At 34.6% G+C, this 19,130-nt stretch overlaps 2 protein-coding genes and 1 non-coding gene across 5 annotated transcripts in view; 1 reads left to right on the forward strand and 2 right to left on the reverse strand.

The window, feature by feature from the left end:
• Positions 1 to 495: 495 nt before the first annotated feature.
• Positions 496 to 568, reverse strand: Trnak-cuu (transfer RNA lysine (anticodon CUU)). Its single transcript has one exon. It is a non-coding gene; the product is annotated as a tRNA-Lys (tRNA).
• Positions 569 to 808: 240 nt separating this feature from the next.
• LOC132543878 (transmembrane protein 72-like) lies at positions 809 to 13,239 on the forward strand. Its single transcript, XM_060207411.1, has 6 exons — positions 809 to 956; positions 2,042 to 2,102; positions 3,000 to 3,071; positions 3,780 to 3,931; positions 5,830 to 5,932; positions 11,640 to 13,239. Exons 1-6 carry the CDS (start codon positions 869 to 871, stop codon positions 11,740 to 11,742), a joined length of 579 nt encoding a protein of 192 aa, XP_060063394.1. The 5' UTR covers positions 809 to 868; the 3' UTR covers positions 11,743 to 13,239.
• Positions 13,240 to 15,350: 2,111 nt separating this feature from the next.
• LOC132543993 (CCR4-NOT transcription complex subunit 6-like) overlaps positions 15,351 to 19,130 on the reverse strand; it is a 47,536-nt gene continuing 43,756 nt past the window's right edge. For all 3 annotated transcript variants that reach the window (XM_060207551.1, XM_060207550.1, XM_060207549.1), the window contains one exon: positions 15,351 to 18,939. In XM_060207551.1, the coding sequence (XP_060063534.1) occupies positions 18,702 to 18,939 (238 nt within the window). In that variant the 3' untranslated portion in view covers positions 15,351 to 18,701. The remainder of the gene's footprint in view (positions 18,940 to 19,130) is intronic.

Consider the following 19,130-nt stretch of genomic DNA (forward strand, 5'->3'; position numbering starts at 1 on the left):
AAACCAGGATGTACACTCACCCCTATTGCCTTTAATTTGTCACATGAAATTATATGATCGACAGCGTCGAATGCTTTTTGTAGATCCAACAGTATCATGCCTGTATATAGGCCTTTTGACGTTTTACACTTTAAAGATCAAATAGGTTTATCAGAGCCGTATCCATAGAATAATGTCTTCTAAACCTTGATTGATATTGGTACAATAAATTGTTATCCATAAGAAAAGTAAAGAGTTGGAAATAAAGTGATCTTTCTAAAAAGAGCAAAAACTGACAAACTAGAATCGAAAGTAGCAACATTGCATAGTGTGACACTGATACTGATACACTGAATGCGTGATGTTAATGATTTAGGTAATATGTTTCAAATCTTACTATGTTTACATACTGAATACAGAGATCTGGTACCAATGGCAAATACTTAGAAATATGACATATCATCATCAGTACTGAAAAAATAAACAACTGACAATATATAAAATGAAAAATATAATCGCCCAACGTGGGGCTCGAACCCACGACCCCGAGATTAAGAGTCTCGTGCTCTACCGACTGAGCTAGCCGGGCACATATACTATTACAGATGTCATATTATCCATGTTCATCACCCTAAGGTAAGGCCTTCTTTCAACGCCGACTGCTATTTTTTTCCCCATAAAGGATCAAATTATGAAGGAATGATATTTCAAGTTACTACATTGGTAAAAATTGTCGCATGTGTTAAATGTTATATCAAAAGGTTGATGATTACGATATCAGTGTGCGTTGGCACGGATCCAGCAGAGGAGTTACGAATGGATCCGTTCACAACACGATGTTTGTTGTTGGGCGCGAATGTAATGTTGTAAAACTTTATTTTTGATAGTAATGGAAAATCGTGACGGTAAATGCGCATTTTGTCTCTGGGAATTTTACTATTGGCTTTGTAGATTCTGGGGAATTATCACCGCAATTGGTAAGTTACGTTTTGCATATAGAAATACCGAGTTGGAAAACATGTGACGGACATGTTGTGGTGTGGTCTATCACGCCACTTTTTCCGTTTTATTTTGGCTCCGAGCCAAGTCAACCGGTTGTTTACATTAAACAGTTTGAGGCTTGTTGTCACTCATACATTATTCAGGTTACAAAGCAACCAATTTAAGGGGAAATTCTCTCAGAACAATAACATGTGTGTCTTCTATTTTGACAATGAAATGAAGGTTTACTCGACCGTGAAAGTCGCATGTCGTGATTTTCTTGTTTCGTGTTGTCACGTGTAGACATAATAGGATGTATTCCTGGATATCAATAGGGCTTTTACGATCTTTCAGCAATACGTCTGCTCTACTAAGCCTACCTACTGATAATTCTGTATTTATAACTTCACTTGTTCCAACAGTTGTCAAGTTCAACAGGTTGATGTCATTTGAAAGTGTCTGACATAACTACAAGAATGTTACTACGTACAGCCACCATTAAGATTCACATTGATTGAACTTATCCCCTGTCTGATACTTCTCCTGTTGATATGGATACAAAGTAATAAAAGTCAGCAAGGGTTCAAAATTATTTATGTAAAAAGGTCTTATTTTTAAACCGAGACCTAATTAATATAAATAACACATTGCTTCTCCAGCATGCACAATTCTCAAATCACACATAATTAAGGTGAGGGTGGCCAAAATATGAGCGTTCCAGCAAGATTTCTGTTTGCACAAAATATGTATGACAAAACTTTCTTAATTCTTTACTTCATTTTCATATTAGAAGTCATTAGGCCAGTAAGTTATGTCCAGTGTTTATATTAGTTGCTTTCCAATTGGATTGCTGCAGTAATTTTTTGGCTTCTAAGTAAGGATCTTGTATGTGAGAGTCCTTAATTTGTACTTATTTCACTCCTGTTCCTGTGGGCCTGTAAACTTCTTCACTGTAATTAATATGTGTACATGATGGCAATATAAAGGTTCAGCAGATGTCTTGTAAATAATGTTAATGTCCACTTTGATCGGTGCATGTACTATTTGTTTGTGATAACTTGTAATTTTGTTTGACTTACAGCACTATGGGGAATCAGTGTGGAAGAAGCTTTTTATGGTCGATATGTTGGATTCATTCTTTTGTAAGTATCAACAAGCAGAAAGCATGTCTGAATAATAACTAACATTCATTATTTAGTTTTAATAATTGTTTAAGATGTGATGTCTGACTATGGTAAATATTTTGCTTTGAGATCTTAGAATTCTTGAACAATTTGGGACGGATCTCTCTGATCATGAGATGTGATCTAAATAAAGTCGTGGAAAGCTGGCTTTAACAATTTATTTCCCTTTGTTCCTCTAGTAGTCTGCAGTTCTCTCTCAGGTTTTGACAGTCTGTTTGAAATGTTTGTTTGGTAGTCTTCGTTATCATGTGTATCATATCTGCTTTCCATAGCAACAATTAATTTGACATTTGGAAGAGTCATTGCCCTTTGCGTTTTCAGCATTTCGAACATACTTTTCACTCAGGGTCTACACCTCTCTGCTTTATTTTCAGTTTTGCTTTCAGAAGTGCTCATTTTATTGTGCAGGTTTCCCTGTTATATTTACATTATTTAAATGAATTTTACTTCAAGTTTATTCAAGTCACCTTTCTATATGGACAATGATTAAAAAATTCATATGATGCATAAGTGATATACAAAATCATTACCTTGTAAATGTGTTTAAAAAATTGTAAAAAATTGTTACACATTCAATGTAAAGGTACCAAATTATTTTTTAAAATTTTTTTATTATCTTGTCATACAACAAATTGTTATAATTACAGTTGTTGTGGATGATGAAATGCCACTTTGCTAGTCAGTGGATATAAACACATTTGTGGGAGGAGGAGGTTTGGTGTGCGTTGACTAAAAACTGATAGTCTATAAACGTATACATAAAATGTTACCTATTTCATAAATCAAAAGTATGATTCTAATAATGTAATAAAAGATTTGCATGTCAGTCATAGTTAACTTTCCTTTCTATTTCAGAATAGAAGCTGTGATCGTGACTTCTCTAGAGGTTGTGTTTTTCATTGATATTTGTGTGAAAATATTTAAAAGGTGAGTTGGGATTACAGAAACATTAGTTTTGTGTACAAAACAAATACATATACACTGTCTCCTGCTGGTTGTTTAATATAGAGATATAATTTGCTAATTAAGTAAGTTCTAGAAAAGGAAATTATGTAATTGATAATGTGAAGAATTAGAAATATCCCTTAGTTTGACATAAAGTCATTTTCATATGACTGGGATTTACTGAGCTTGGTTTGTTGTAATTCTTATGATTAATTAACCAGAATGCTTTGTATGAGGGAAAAGGAATGTAATTGGGAACTTGCATTGAATTAACAAGTTTATTAATCAATTGCAGGTGTCCAATGTCCACAGATATGAGACATATGCTTTTGTGTTGAAGAGATATCTGCTTTATTTAATGGGGTATCTTGTAAAATACAGTTTTCTTTGTTTGGGGGTGGAGGTGGGGGGAGGGGGAGGAGAATGTGAAAATGTCCACTGTGTGATGGTGTTTGCTATATGAAAAGGATGTCTGCTTAAGCAGATTTAACTGTTTGTATAACCACTTTACATTCGTTTTCTTTTGGAACATTTGATCACTGTAAAGGAATTGACAGTATTTCAGAAAAAAACAGATACTTTTAGTAAATCATTTAAACAAGATGATATGTAATAGTATATGTTTGGCATGTTTTTGGCTTTTACTCTGTGATGGAAATCTCTGAGGCTAATAGATTCTTTCTTTTACAGTAATGATGATGATGAAGAATCTGTGTCCTGTTGTCTTAAAATGTGGGCGTGTGTTTTGTGGCTGGACAATTGGAAGAAAGGAGTTTTTTATTTGCTTTTAGCAGTGCCTTGTTTTATAGAACCTAATGATGCCTGGCTAGCCATTATATCAGGTAAATCATAATATAGAAAATATGTAAATCATAACAGTGTAACAGTCATAACAGTGTAACAGTCATAACAGTCTATATCTGTAAATTATAGCAATCTGCTTACAGAACATCTGTAAATCATAACAGTGTAACAGTCATAACAGTCTATATCTGTAAATTATAGCAATCTGCTTACAGAACATCTGTAAATCATAACAGTGTAACAGTCATAACAGTCTATATCTGTAAATTATAGCAATCTGCTTACAGAACATCTGTAAATCATAACAGTGTAACAGTCATAACAGTCTATATCTGTAAATTATAGCAATCTGCTTACAGAACATCTGTAAATCATAACCAGTCTAAAGAAAATCAGTAAATGATAACCTGCCTATTTATAGAAAATCTGTAAATGATAACCTGCCTATTTATAGAAAATCTGTAAATGATAACCTGCCTATTTATAGGAAATCTGTAAACCATAACCTGCCTATTTATAGAAAATCTGTAAATGATAAACTATTTATAGAAAATCTGTAAACCATAACCTGCCTATTTATAGAAAATCTGTAAACCATAACCTGCCTATTTATAGAAAATCTGTAAACCATAACCTGCCTATTTATAGAAAATCTGTAAATGATAACCTGCCTATTTATAGGAAATCTGTAAATGATAACCTGCCTATTTATAGAAAATCTGTAAATGATAACCCGCCTATTTATAGAAATCTGTAAATGATAACCTGACTATTTATTGAAAATTTGTAAATGATAACCTGCCTATTTATAGAAATCTGTAAATGATAACCTGACTATTTATAGAAAATCTGTAAATGATAACCTGCCTATTTATAGGAAATCTGTAAATGATAACCTGCCTATTTATAGAAAATCTGTAAACCATAACTTGCCTATTTATAGGAAATCTGTAAATGATAACCTGCCTATTTATAGAAAATCTGTAAACCATAACCTGCCTATTTATAGGAAATCTGTAAATGATAACCTGCCTATTTATAGAAAATCTGTAAACCATAACTTGCCTATTTATAGGAAATCTGTAAATGATAACCTGACTATTTATAGAAAATTTGTAAATGATAACCTGCCTATTTATAGAAATCTGTAAATGATAACCTGACTATTTATAGAAAATCTGTAAACCATAACCTGCCTATTTATAGAAAATCTGTAAATGATAACCTGACTATTTATAGAAAATCTGTAAATGATAACCTGACTATTTATAGAAAATCTGTAAATGATAACCTGCCTATTTATAGAAAATCAGTAAATGATAACCTGCCTTATTATAGAAAATCTGTAAATGATAACCTGACTATTTATAGAAAATCTGTAAATGATAACCTGCCTATTTATAGAAAATCTGTAAACCATAACCTGCCTATTTATAGAAAATCTGTAAATGATAACCCGCCTATTTATAGAAAATCTGTAAACCATAACCTGCCTATTTATAGAAAATCTGTAAATGATAACCTGCCTATTTATAGAAAATCAGTAAATGATAACCTGCCTATTTATAGAAAATCTGTAAACCATAACCTGCCTATTTATAGAAAATCTGTAAATGATAACCTGACTATTTATAGAAAATCTGTAAACCATAACCTGCCTATTTATAGAAAATCTGTAAACCATAACCTGCCTATTTATAGAAAATCTGTAAATGATAACCTGCCTATTTATAGAAAATCAGTAAATGATAACCTGCCTATTTATAGAAAATCTGTACCTGGCCAAAAGGTAATCTGATGTAACATGGTTACAGGAAACATATAACCCAACCTTGATATATGAAGAAACACTGAAAACACAAATTGAGAAATTAGCTGAGTATCAGATTGATATTGTTATTAGTATAATTACAGTTTATTGTTTCATATGTTGCAGGTGTTATGCTGATAATGAGTGCTATATTTTATGTAATAAAAACCTTTGGGAGCATGAATGAGGACACTCATCAAAAACTACCACAGGAAACAACATATGATAGGTAAGGTGATGAGGTGAAGGTCACAGTTACATAGGATATGTAAGGTGATGAGGTGTAGTCAAAGTTACATAGGGTATGTAAGGTGATGAAGTGTAGGTCACATTTACATAGGATAGGTAAGGTGATGAGTTGTAGGTCACAGTTACATAGGATAGGTAAGGTGACAAGGTGTAGTCACAGTTACATAGGATAGGTAAGGTTATGAGGTGTAGGTCACAGTTACATAGGATAAGTAAGGTGATGAGGTGTAGGTCACAGTTACATAGGATAGGTAAGGTGACAAGGTGTAGTCACAGTTACATAGGATAGGTAAGGTGATGAGGTGTATGTCACAGTTATATAGGATAGGTAAGGTGATGGAGTGTAGGTCACAGTTACATAGGAAAGGTAAGGTGATGAGGTGTAGGTCACAGTTACATAGGATAAGTAAGGTGATGAAGTGTAGGTCGCAGTAACATAGGATATGTAAGGTGATGAGGTGTAGGTCACAGTAACATAGCATATATAAGGTGATGGAGTATAGGTCACAGTTACATAAGATAGGTAAGGTGATGAAGTGTAGGTCACAGTAACATAGGATATGTAAGGTGATGAAGTGTAGGCCGCAGTAACATAGGATATGTAAGGTGATGGAGTGTAGGTCGCAGTAACATAGGATATGTAAGGTGATGAGGTGTAGGTCGCAGTAACATAGGATATATAAGGTGATGGAGTGTAGGTCACAGTAACATTGGATATGTAAGGTGATGATGTGTAGGTCACAGTAACATAGGATATGTAAGGTGATGAGGTGTAGTCACAGTAACATAGGATATGTAAGGTGATGAAGTGTAGGCCGCAGTAACATAGGATATGTAAGGTGATGGAGTGTAGGTCGCAGTAACATAGGATATGTGAGGTGATGAGGAGTAGGTCACAGTAACATAGGATATATAAGGTGATGAAGTGTAGGTCGCAGTAACATAGGATATGTAAGGTGATGAGGTGTAGTCACAGTAACATAGGATATGTAAGGTGATGAAGTGTATGTCGCAGTAATATAGGAAAGGTAAGGTGACAAGGTGTAGTCACAGTTACATAGGATAGATAAGGTGATGAGGTGTAGGTCACAGTAACATAGGATAGGTAAGGTGATGAGGTGTAGGTCACAGTAACATAGGATATATAAGGTGATGGAATGTAGTTCACAGTTACATAGGATATGTAAGGTGATGAAGTGTAGGCTGCAGTAACATAGGATATGTAAGGTGATGGAGTGTAGGTCGCAGTAACATAGGATATGTAAGGTGATGAAGTGTAGGCCGCAGTAACATAGGATATGTAAGGTGATGAGGTGTAGTCACAGTAACATAGGATATGTAAGGTGATGAAGTGTATGTTGCAGTAATATAGGAAAGGTAAGGTGACAAGGTGTAGTCACAGTTACATAGGATAAATAAGGTGATGAGGTGTAGGTCACAGTAACATAGGATAGGTAAGGTGATGAGGTGTAGGTCACAGTTATATAGGATAGGTAAGGTGATGAGGTGTAGGTCACAGTTACATAGGATAGGTAAGGTGATGAGGTGTAGTCACAGTTACATAGGATAGATAAGGTGATGAGGTGTAGGTCACAGTAACATAGGATATGTAAGGTGATGAGGAATAGGTCACAGTAACATAGGATATATAAGGTGATGGAGTGTAGGTCACAGTAACGTAGGATATGTAAGGTGATGAAGTGTAGGTCACAGTAACATAGAATATGTAAGATGATGAGGTGTAGGTCGCAGTAATATAGGAAAGGTAAGGTGACAAGGTGTAGTCACAGTAACATAGGATATATAAGGTGATGGAATGTAGGTCACAGTTATATAGGATATATAAGGTGATGAGGTGTAGGTCACAGTAACATAGGATAGGTAAGGTGACAAGGTGTAGGTCACAGTAACATAGGATATATAAGGTGATGGAATGTAGTTCACAGTTACATAGGATAGGTAAGGTGATGATGAGTAGGTCACAGTTACATAGGATAGGTAAGGTGACAAGGTGTAGTCAAAGTTACATAGGATAGGTAAGGTGATGATGAGTAGGTCACAGTTACATAGGATAGGTAAGGTGACAAGGTGTAGTCACAGTTACATAGGATAGGTAAGGTGATGAGGTGTAGGTCACAGTTATATAAGATAGGTAAGGTGATGGAGTGTAGTCACAGTTACATTGGATATGTAAGGTGATGAGGTGTAGGTCACAGTTACATAGGATATGTAAGGTGATGAGGTGTAGTCAAAGTTACATAGGGAATGTAAGGTGATGAAGTGTAGGTCACAGTTACATAGGATAGGTAAGGTGATGAGGTGTAGGTCACAGTTACATAGGATAGGTAAGGTGACAAGGTGTAGTCACAGTTACATAGGATAGGTAAGGTGATGAGGTGTAGGTCACAGTTACATAGGATAAGTAAGGTGATGAAGTGTAGGTCGCAGTAACATAGGATATGTAAGGTGATGAGGTGTAGGTCACAGTAACATAGGATATGTAAGGTGATGGAGTGTAGGTCACAGTTACATAAAATAGGTAAGGTGATGAAGTGTAGGCCGCAGTAACATAGGATATGTAAGGTGATGAAGTGTAGGCCACAGTAACATAGGATATGTAAGGTGATGGAGTGTAGGTCGCAGTAACATAGGATATGTAAGGTGATGAGGTGTAGGTCGCAGTAACATAGGATATATAAGGTGATGGTGTGTAGGTCACAGTAACATAGGATATGTAAGGTGATGAGGTGTAGGTCACAGTAACATAGGATATGTAAGGTGATGAGGTGTAGTCACAGTAACATAGGATATGTAAGGTGATGAAGTGTAGGCCGCAGTAACATACGATATGTAAGGTGATGGAGTGTAGGTCGCAGTAACATAGGATATGTAAGGTGATGAGGAGTAGGTCACAGTAACATAGGATATATAGGGTGATGAAGTGTAGGTCGCAGTAACATAGGATATGTAAGGTGATGAGGTGTAGGTCACAGTAACATAGGATATATAAGGTGATGAAGTGTAGGTCGCAGTAACATAGGATATGTAAGGTGATGAGGTGTAGTCACAGTAACATAGGATATGTAAGGTGATGAAGTGTATGTCGCAGTAATATAGGAAAGGTAAGGTGACAAGGTGTAGTCACAGTTACATAGGATAAATAAGGTGATGAGGTGTAGGTCACAGTAACATAGGATAGGTAAGGTGATGAGGTGTAGGTCACAGTAACATAGGATATATAAGGTGATGGAATGTAGTTCACAGTTACATAGGATAGGTAAGGTGACAAGGTGTAGTCACAGTTACATAGGATAGATAAGGTGATGGAGTGTAGGTCACAGTAACATAGGATATGTAAGGTGATGAGGTGTAGGTCACAGTAACATAGGATATGTAAGGTGATGAGGTGTGGTCACAGTAACATAGGATATGTAAGGTGATGAAGTGTAGGTCGCAGTAACATAGGATATGTAAGGTGATGAAGTGTAGGCCGCAGTAACATAGGATATGTAAAGTGATGGAGTGTAGGTCACAGTAACATAGGATATGTAAGGTGATGAGGTGTAGTCACAGTAACATAGGATATGTAAGGTGATGAAGTGTAGGTCGCAGTAACATAGGATATGTAAGGTGATGAAGTGTAGGCCGCAGTAACATAGGATATATAAGGTGATGAAGTGTAGGTCGCAGTAACATAGGATATGTAAGGTGATGAGGTGTAGTCACAGTAACATAGGATATGTAAGGTGATGAAGTGTATGTCGCAGTAATATAGGAAAGGTAAGGTGACAAGGTGTAGTCACAGTTACATAGGATAGATAAGGTGATGAGGTGTAGGTCACAGTAACATAGGATAGGTAAGGTGATGAGGTGTAGGTCACAGTTACATAGGATAGGTAAGGTGATGAGGTGTAGGTCACAGTTACATAGGATAGGTAAGGTGATGAGGTGTAGTCACAGTTACATAGGATAGATAAGGTGATGAGGTGTAGGTCACAGTAACATAGGATATGTAAGGTGATGAGGAGTAGGTCACAGTAACATAGGATATATAAGGTGATGGAGTGTAGGTCACAGTAACGTAGGATATGTAAGGTGATGAAGTGTAGGTCGCAGTAACATAGAATATGTAAGGTGATGAGGTGTAGGTCGCAGTAATATAGGAAAGGTAAGGTGACAAGGTGTAGTCACAGTAACATAGGATATATAAGGTGATGAGGTGTAGGTCACAGTAACATAGAATAGGTAAGGTGATGAGGTGTAGGTCACAGTAACATAGGATATATAAGGTGATGGAATGTAGTTCACAGTTACATAGGATAGGTAAGGTGACAAGGTGTAGTCACAGTTACATAGGATAGGTAAGGTGATGAGGTGTAGGTCACAGTTATATAGGATAGGTAAGGTGATGAGGTGTAGGTCACAGTTATATAGGATAGGTAAGGTGATGGAGTGTAGTCACAGTTACATAGGATATATAAGGTGATGAGGTGTAGGTCACAGTAACATAGGATATGTAAGGTGATGAAGTGTAGGTCACAGTTACATAGGATAGGTAAGGTGATGAGGTGTAGGTCACAGTTACATAGGATAGGTAAGGTGACAAGGTGTAGTCACAGTTACATAGGATAGGTAAGGTGACAAGGTGTAGGTCACAGTTACATAGGATAGGTAAGTTGATGAGGTGTAGGTCACAGTTATATAGGATAGGTAAGGTGATGAAGTGTAGGTCACAGTTATATAGGATAGGTAAGGTGATGAGGTGTAGGTCACAGTTACATAAGATAGGTAAGGTGATGAAGTGTAGGTCGCAGTAACATAGGATATGTAAGGTGATGAGGTGTAGGTCACAGTAACATAGGATATATAAGGTGATGGAGTATAGGTCACAGTAACATAGGATATGTAAGGTGATTAAGTGTAGGCCGCAGTAACATAGGATATGTAAGGTGATGGAGTGTAGGTCGCAGAAATATAGGATATGTAAGGTGATGAGGAGTAGGTCACAGTAACTTAGGATATATAAGGTGATGGAGTGTAGGTCACAGTAACATAGGATATGTAAGGTAATGAGGTGTAAGTCACAGTTACATATGTAAGGTGATGAAGTGTAGGTCGCAGTAACATGGGATATATAAGGTAATGAGGTGTAGGTCACAGTTACATATGTAAGGTGATGAAGTGTAGGTCGCAGTAACATGGGATATATAAGGTGATGGAGTGTAGGTCACAGTAACATAGGATATGTAAGGTGATGGAGTGTAGGTCACAGTAACATAGGATATGTAAGGTGATGGAGTGTAGGTCACAGTAACATAGGATATGTAAGGTGATGAAGTGTAGGTCACAGTAACATAGGATATGTAAGGTGATGAGGTGAAGTCACAGTAACATAAGATAAAATCGCTCACCAGATTCTTATAATTTTTGTTCTGTCTTTATTCAATTTGCTTGAATCTGATTGGTGGATTTCTGTTTTTAACAATACCTTCTAAAAGAATGATAGGACATTTATGAAACTTGTGCTTTACCCTTATTGCAAAATTTCTTTGCTAATGTTTGATTTTCTGAAAGTTCTAAGCATGTTTGATGTTCGCAAAAAATCACCAAACAATAGGCATTGTCTCTCCTGTTGTATATTCTGAAATGATATTTTAATGATTAAATATTTATTAATTGGCCAACAGGTTTGATGATATTCAGGAAGACTTGGAAGATAACATATTAAACCCAATAGATGATGGAGCGGTTGTGTGTGTAGCTGATCAACAGGAGATCTTGGAACTCTGAATGAATGTCACATCTTTACATTGTGCTAGATTTCATAATCAATTTCTATTCACATGGCATTCCTTTTGCATGTGTGTTCATCAAATACTGGTTGGTTACCTCCCTTGTTAGTGCTAGAGTCTGTTGTGTGCTTGATGGCATTATCATTTTGTGATTTTTTGTGAGGAAGTGTGACAGTTTGATTTCTGATTCGATACAATTCAGAAACAAACATTACAATTTTGCTTTAATGCAATCAGCTCTTATGATAATATTTTATTTAAATATGGTATCCACATAAACTTTGGGACATTTTACTACAGCTGGACATTTGATGTTCACATTACAATTCTTTGTCACTGGATTTAAATGTGATTTGATCACAGTATTGTTTCCATTAACGACTTTATGTTATTACAAGTTGTACACATTATTAGTAGTGTGAAAAGTATTGCATTCATCCCTGTCATATCAAATATATTAATCATGGGCTTAGAACAAAATCTATTATTTGAAATATTATAACAAAGGCAACCTTTTGTTTGATGCTTTAATTATAACATTAATTGTATTTTAAAATGATCTGCAAGATAATTAGAGGATATTTAATGGTTTCTCGTTTAATGTCATATATATTTCACAAGTATGACAGAATATCTATTTCATGTTTGGGAAGCACAAGAGAAAAATATAGATGTATTGTCTATCGAGGGAAAAAAATGTATATGATTTTCATTTTTATTATATTTTTAAATGAAATACATGTAAAAAAGAAAGCTGACCCTATTCAACCTATGCTTCATTTGCATCCCAACAGGAAAATCTATGAATTTCGATGCATTGACTAGAAAGCACTGTTCTTGTTGGTCAAAAGTACAAAATGATGTCATCATTAGAAAAGTTAATGATGATATTGGGTTGTCAGATTTCTGATGTCATCATTACAATGATGATGAGTTTTAATTTTTTATCGACTTGATGAATTCCTATATTTTGATAGCAAAAATGTAATAAATAGGTATGCAACAAGACATAAAGTGAATACAGAATTCCAATAAATACATCGTTTGATTGCTGTATTATACATATAGTGATAAATCATTTTATCAACATATCTTTCAAGATCAAATGAATATCAAGCATTTTGATTTTGATCATTTGGTGAAATTTCATTTCTGCAGGGAAAAAAGGTTTCAAAAAGGTCCTGATGTACATAAAGTTTTCTCCATCAGAAGGTTAGTTGTTATAGTTCCCAGTGGGTATGCAAACTAGATTGAAATATTGTTTTCTATGTGGTGTTGTAAAATATCAGGGTAAACTCTGTAAGATTAAGAAGTAATATCATTATGGATGTCATTCCTCCCCAGAGCTAAAATGTTCATTTTGATAGTCAGTGAGATTTCATGAATTTGAATTTGATAAAATTTTGTGTTTTCATGTACAATTTATTATTTTTTTAATTTTAAGTATTATGTAAATTTAAGGAAATTTTACGTAAAGAACAGTGTTTTTTTCAGTTTTATTAGTTCTAGTTTTATTGATTTTCTGAGAATTTACTTGTATACATTATTTTATATTAGTTTTGTTATTTAAGATTTCGTTACAAAACTAAAACTGTTAATGAATTTATTTCTGGATCTGACATAATATACTGAATGATAAACAAATGGAACACTTTAGTGTGTGTGAAAGTGCAATTTAACATTATCTGAACAACGAATACATCTAGTGCCCTATAAATACCACTTTTCTTATAGATACAATGTAGTTATCAAAACACTTTATTTTCTATGAGCTGTATATACTGATAGAGAATCTCCATATTTGATCTACTGTCGATTATGATATAAAATTATTAAAGTTTATTGTTGTTTAAAATCCTATTTATTTATATATTTCACTTTTCACTGTTTTTTCCAGGTGTTTATGTATGAAACCAATGTTATGATGATGCTTGGTTTTTTTTTCAGCATTTGTGTCTTCTCTGTACTTTGTGCCTGATTAAAATTCTCTGTAATTTGTGCCCAATTCAAATAAGAATCGCTATATATACTATGATTGCTTCTCTTAGAATGCAGAGCACTTGTGTAATAATTTTGCTTTCCACATTAGAAGTGTTGTTTGTTTTGTATTGTGTCTGACCATTCCTGGTTGCTTCAGCACCACCAACCTAGGTGTTTTATAAGGGCTAAAATATAAGTGCCTTACATACCTCTTTAATATTAGGATAATGCTTTTCAGTTGTGTAATTAAAAAAATTAATCGGAAACAAAATAGAAATGATTAAAAGTAATGAACAAAGTGCTGGCAATGTGTCTTAATACTAGTGATCTTGTAAATTGTGAAGAAATTCAAAAGAATGTTAATTGAATAAATTTTTTTAAGGATCTTTTTGTGGTGTTGTTACTCAGTAACAAAGGGGATGTTATTGGTCCAGAGTTAGTACTTTTGATAAGATTTTATCAAGTTTTAATGGATTAAGATAACTAGATTACTTACAAATTATGTCCTATATTTGTTGGAAAAAAAAGAGAGAAAAAATTAAAATCCACCTGCACAGATGAAGGTAATATGAACAATACCTTTGCACATGTGAAGATAACTGGACCAAAATCCCTCTGCACAGATAAAGGGAGTTTGACCAAAATCCCTCTGCACAGATAAAGGGAGTTTGACCAAAATCCCTCTGCACAGATAAAGGGAATTTGGAAATGGTCTGAAGTATCTGAGGATGCGAGTAAATCGTTACAATCCAGTTAAGAAAGGGAAGTTTTTACAAAATGAGCTGTGAAGCTTTACTTACTGATACCGACTTGCAGAAGTGTAGTCCTCCTGGGCCAAGCACAGAAAATAAAGGTAAATCTTTTAAAATCCTTAATGTAGTCCAGAGAAGTTAACAGTTTTAAGAAAGACTGAATGAGACGAGGGAAAATATGCTATATAAATGAAAAATGGACCCTTTTCGTACCAAGAGGCAGATCCGAGAAAACATGGAAACATTTACCCTGGTATTTGATCGCTTAAACTTTTGTTTTCAACCAGTATTAAATTCTTCTGAAACACCAGATATATCTCAGCATTACTATTTCTTTAGCCCATTTTTTGTTTTCAGCCTCTTCAAAAAGACAAAATAGACAAAAGTTAAAACTGTGCGAAAATTTCCCTTTATACATTATGGAGCAACATTTGCAATATTACAGAGAATCATTTGCCATGACTGGGGGAATACCAACTGAGCTATGTAGGTCATCTAGATGGATAAATGTCCAGTGTACATGGTGTACTGTTTACACTTCAATTAACAGTGGTGAAACTGGTATTAAAACCATAGAATGAACACTTTCAGCATCAAATTTTCAGTCAATTTTAATGAAAGTTGTTCAGATAAAACAGTCTGCACATGCTCAGTGGCACGCAACAACCGGTTTTGTTTGTGCATTCAGTAATTTTTCCAAAATGACCAAGATAGCACCATGTATACATATTTACATGCAGTTACAATAAGAGGTAAGAGATGCTCATCCTGGATTCACAGTTCTGAATTAAGCAATGTTATGGACGTCAAGGCTGTAATGCAACATTCAATGATATCTTTCCACTGTGATAAAACAAAAAACAAGAGACAAATGTACAATACTCAGTTTTTTATTATTTTATCCTTGAGATTTCCACAGAAGACACATAACCTAACTGCACACAAGGCTGGAGAGTATTTTGCCAGACAATTTGTCCTGCTATGAGGGGAATGTTGATGTTTCCAGTACAACAACCAGTGTTTTAACCCTTGCACCAAATACACAAAATCTATTGTACCTGACACGACCATGCAGCTATCGTGTCAGTATTAAACTAGAGCCAAGCAGCAGCAAATCAATCTGTTCAATGGAACTTAATGTTCAAAAAGAATAGATGGCACATGATCACGATTAAAAATTTGCCTAGTTTTCATATAGATTTTTGGAAAATTAGGAATGTCTACCCATTGTTAAAAATGTTAACAAAATCTGATAGAAATAAGTATTCTGGTAAAATTATGCTCTCAACCATGTTCTGTGCAGAATTATGCCCCTTTACCAACTGTATTTCAACACATTGCTGGTTGGGTGGGTTTTACTAACACTAAAAACATAAATGCATTATCCAATAGTAGCAAACTGCTCACAATATTAAAACATGGTAGACTTAGCACATCAATCAGATCATTATAGGTAGTACAGGAAAACATCACCACAATATGGGGTCCACTATGTACATACAACCAATCCTGTGGCCATATGGATGACTTGAATGGAGTATTAGTGCTGGAATACTTCCTCTAATACATCGATCCAAGTCATCTCAAGTTTTGTATGCGGACTACACACAGGTAAAAAATGTGTGATCAAATTTCACAAATATCTACATTGTTTCATTCAATAATTTCACAAAGTTTGACCACACAGAGCTAATAGATTAAAAAGGAAAGGGGAATACCATATACAATTCTAGATTTTGTGTGAAGTGTCACCGAGACAATTCATTTAACTTTTGTTCATTTGAAGAATTTTTCTCTTTCGTAAGAAATCATTTGTACTTCATATTAATATTGTATATTGTCATGTATCCAGGATTTCCTGGTCCATTGATAGCAGTAAGGCAAGGCATAAACACTGTCAGGGCAGACTATAGCACTAGGTAATCACTGTCTGCTAACTACTGAAGAGGAAAGAGGTAACAATATGGCAGGTTATATATCAACTACTTTATGGCTTTGAGTGGAGAAAGGTACAATATGTGGCCTTTTTCAGGACTTTATAAGCTGCACTTGAAATTTTTATTTTTTTTTAATGTATGTATAAATGGTCTGGCAGATAAATGTGATGATTAGGGGCCCAGCCCTCTGCCTGTGGGTGGACCATGTTCACCCTTGCCTGAGGGTGGACCATGTCCCTCACTGAATCCCCTGCCATTTCGTACATCGCCCATATTCCCACCCATATGCCCCCTGCCTTCATTACATCTCTGCATAGATTTCTACAAATACCAATAACTGCTTGTCTACACAACTTGGCAAGCATCAATGCAGTACTTGTATCAGAAATAAAATATCATAAATGGACTTGTCTATTTCATTTTGCATATTTTTCCTACAAAACCTTAAGTAATCAATTTCAAACCAATACAATTTGACAATACAGAATATTAAAATGTGTTCCTATAATACAGCAAAGACGAAATGGCCCCAAGAAAATGTTTGCTTGATATTTTGTATCAGAAATCAAATAAGTTCGCTGCATCCATTTTCATTAGAAATTATGATAGACTATTTTCAACTCAAAGACACTTGCATGCACTAGGATAAGTTATAATGCATAACATATTTCCCACTCAATAATATAATCAATTGCATTATCTCAATAGAAAATCTTAGTCTTTCAAGGTTTCATACAAAAGTTTCTCTTTATTTTCTGAGCAAAAAAATTTTTTGAAAAGAATCTTGTATTGTAACAGTAATATTCAAAAGCAAAACTAAAAGAAATCATTTCCTCAAAGTTTACACATGCCAACATCAGGGGTGTGTACATCTGTGTTTTACTGGCCAGACTATGATATATCTAAAGTGAACCACACACAAAACTGGACCAACTGGTCAATAGGTCATCACCATATCACTGTTGTTACTATAGTGACATATTAACAAAACTTAATTGTAACTTTCTGATGTTACCATAGTAACAAAAATGACATAGATATAGTAACAAATGCTGTCATTATTTCTATCATAAAAAAAGATGAGATTGAAACTGAAGTAACAAATATTGAAATTGGTGATTTAGTATCAAAATCTTACCTTGTAACTATAGTAACAATGAGACGGAAACTATAGTAACAAAAGTAGGTATTGATGTTTTAGTATCAAATATTGTAACTAGAGTCATAATTACATTAGAGCAGTATCAAATGACATAAGGAACTGTTATCTCCTGAGAGTTAGAGAATTACAGGAATTTTACTTTAGCTTCAAAGTATTGTTAAACTAATATGTGTTTATATTCAATGTCAATCATATCAATATTGTCTGTGTCATCAATAGTGTCAGTATGTGACACCAAAGGAATAGTGTTGGTATGTGACACCAAAGATGTACATGACAATGTCTGTGACATCAATAGTGTTAATATGTGACACCCCAGATGTACATGACATTTCTGTGACATCAATAGTGTCAGTTTGCTACATCACAGATAGATATGATAATGGTTGATACATTTAGAGTATAACTGAATCCATTACCCGACATATAGCTGCCAGCTGACACTGTGTGCCAGGCCTTCCATACAAAGTTTTCTAATCTGTATTGAATAAACCAAGAATCCATTTAAATCTTATTCAATTCATTCTTCTATGAAAAAAAAAAAAGAAAAAAATGGATAGGCCTGATAATTACACCATGTAAATTTGCCATTTCTTATCTAGTTGTATGAAAATAGATTTGGAACGACTGTGTTAAGACTTTGGGACCATACTGCCTGGATGTGTGTATTATGCTTCTTCCCTTGTCATGATACAGAAGTTGACCATACACACTGATATGGCAAAATAAATAGCTAACAATAAATAATGCACACGAATATTTCACACATGAATTGTCTCCCCTATTTTTTGTTCTTCAAATGGGTTGTGCACCATGCTTGCATTTTATTAAAAAATTGTATATATAAAAAATTCATTCACATAATTGTAGTTTTCATGATATGACAGTGTTAAAAATGGTTGGAAAACCCTCATGTACAATAAAAAATAACAGTAAAAATTTGAAACTCTGTCATAATCAACATTAAATATACTCTCAAGATATTTTCTACAAAGGTACAATGATTTCTAACACAAAAAAGAAAAAAATTACAAAAAAGGGAAAAGAAAACCATGGTGACATGAGTATGAACTGATGAAGGTCAATGTCTCCTTGGTTGATGAGGTGAGAGTAGCTGTGCCAGGCACTATCTGTTTTTAACAGGTGTGTTAGCTGTACTGGCTTGACGTGAGCTTTCCGACCGCGGGACTGGCATCTCGTACTCCACCAGGAGGGGAAAGTGATCTGAGGGCACATGAGGGTGAGGGCAGCCAACAACCTTGTTCTGTTGGAACCAATCTGCATCCAGGGGGCCAAGCAGACCGAGCAAGTTTAAGTGGTCACGTGAATAAAAGATGTAATCGATGATACCTTTAAAGTCAAATCTGTAAAGAAACACAAAACAAGGCTCAAAATTGGAAAAATATTCATCAAAATATGGAAGATTGGAAAAAGTTTATCTTTTTAAAATAATATCATAGATTCATTCATAAGTGTTTAGTGAAATTCAAACAAATTGCTTGAAAAGTTATAGGAATCAAAGAGTATCTTTTATCAAAGAAGAAAATGGTAAAAG

The sequence above is a fragment of the Ylistrum balloti genome, unplaced genomic scaffold (assembly GCF_031769215.1).
Source record: "Ylistrum balloti isolate Yb309-2 unplaced genomic scaffold, AGI_CSIRO_Ybal_v1 Utg369772, whole genome shotgun sequence".
In the NCBI taxonomy this organism is placed as follows: domain Eukaryota; kingdom Metazoa; phylum Mollusca; class Bivalvia; order Pectinida; family Pectinidae; genus Ylistrum; species Ylistrum balloti.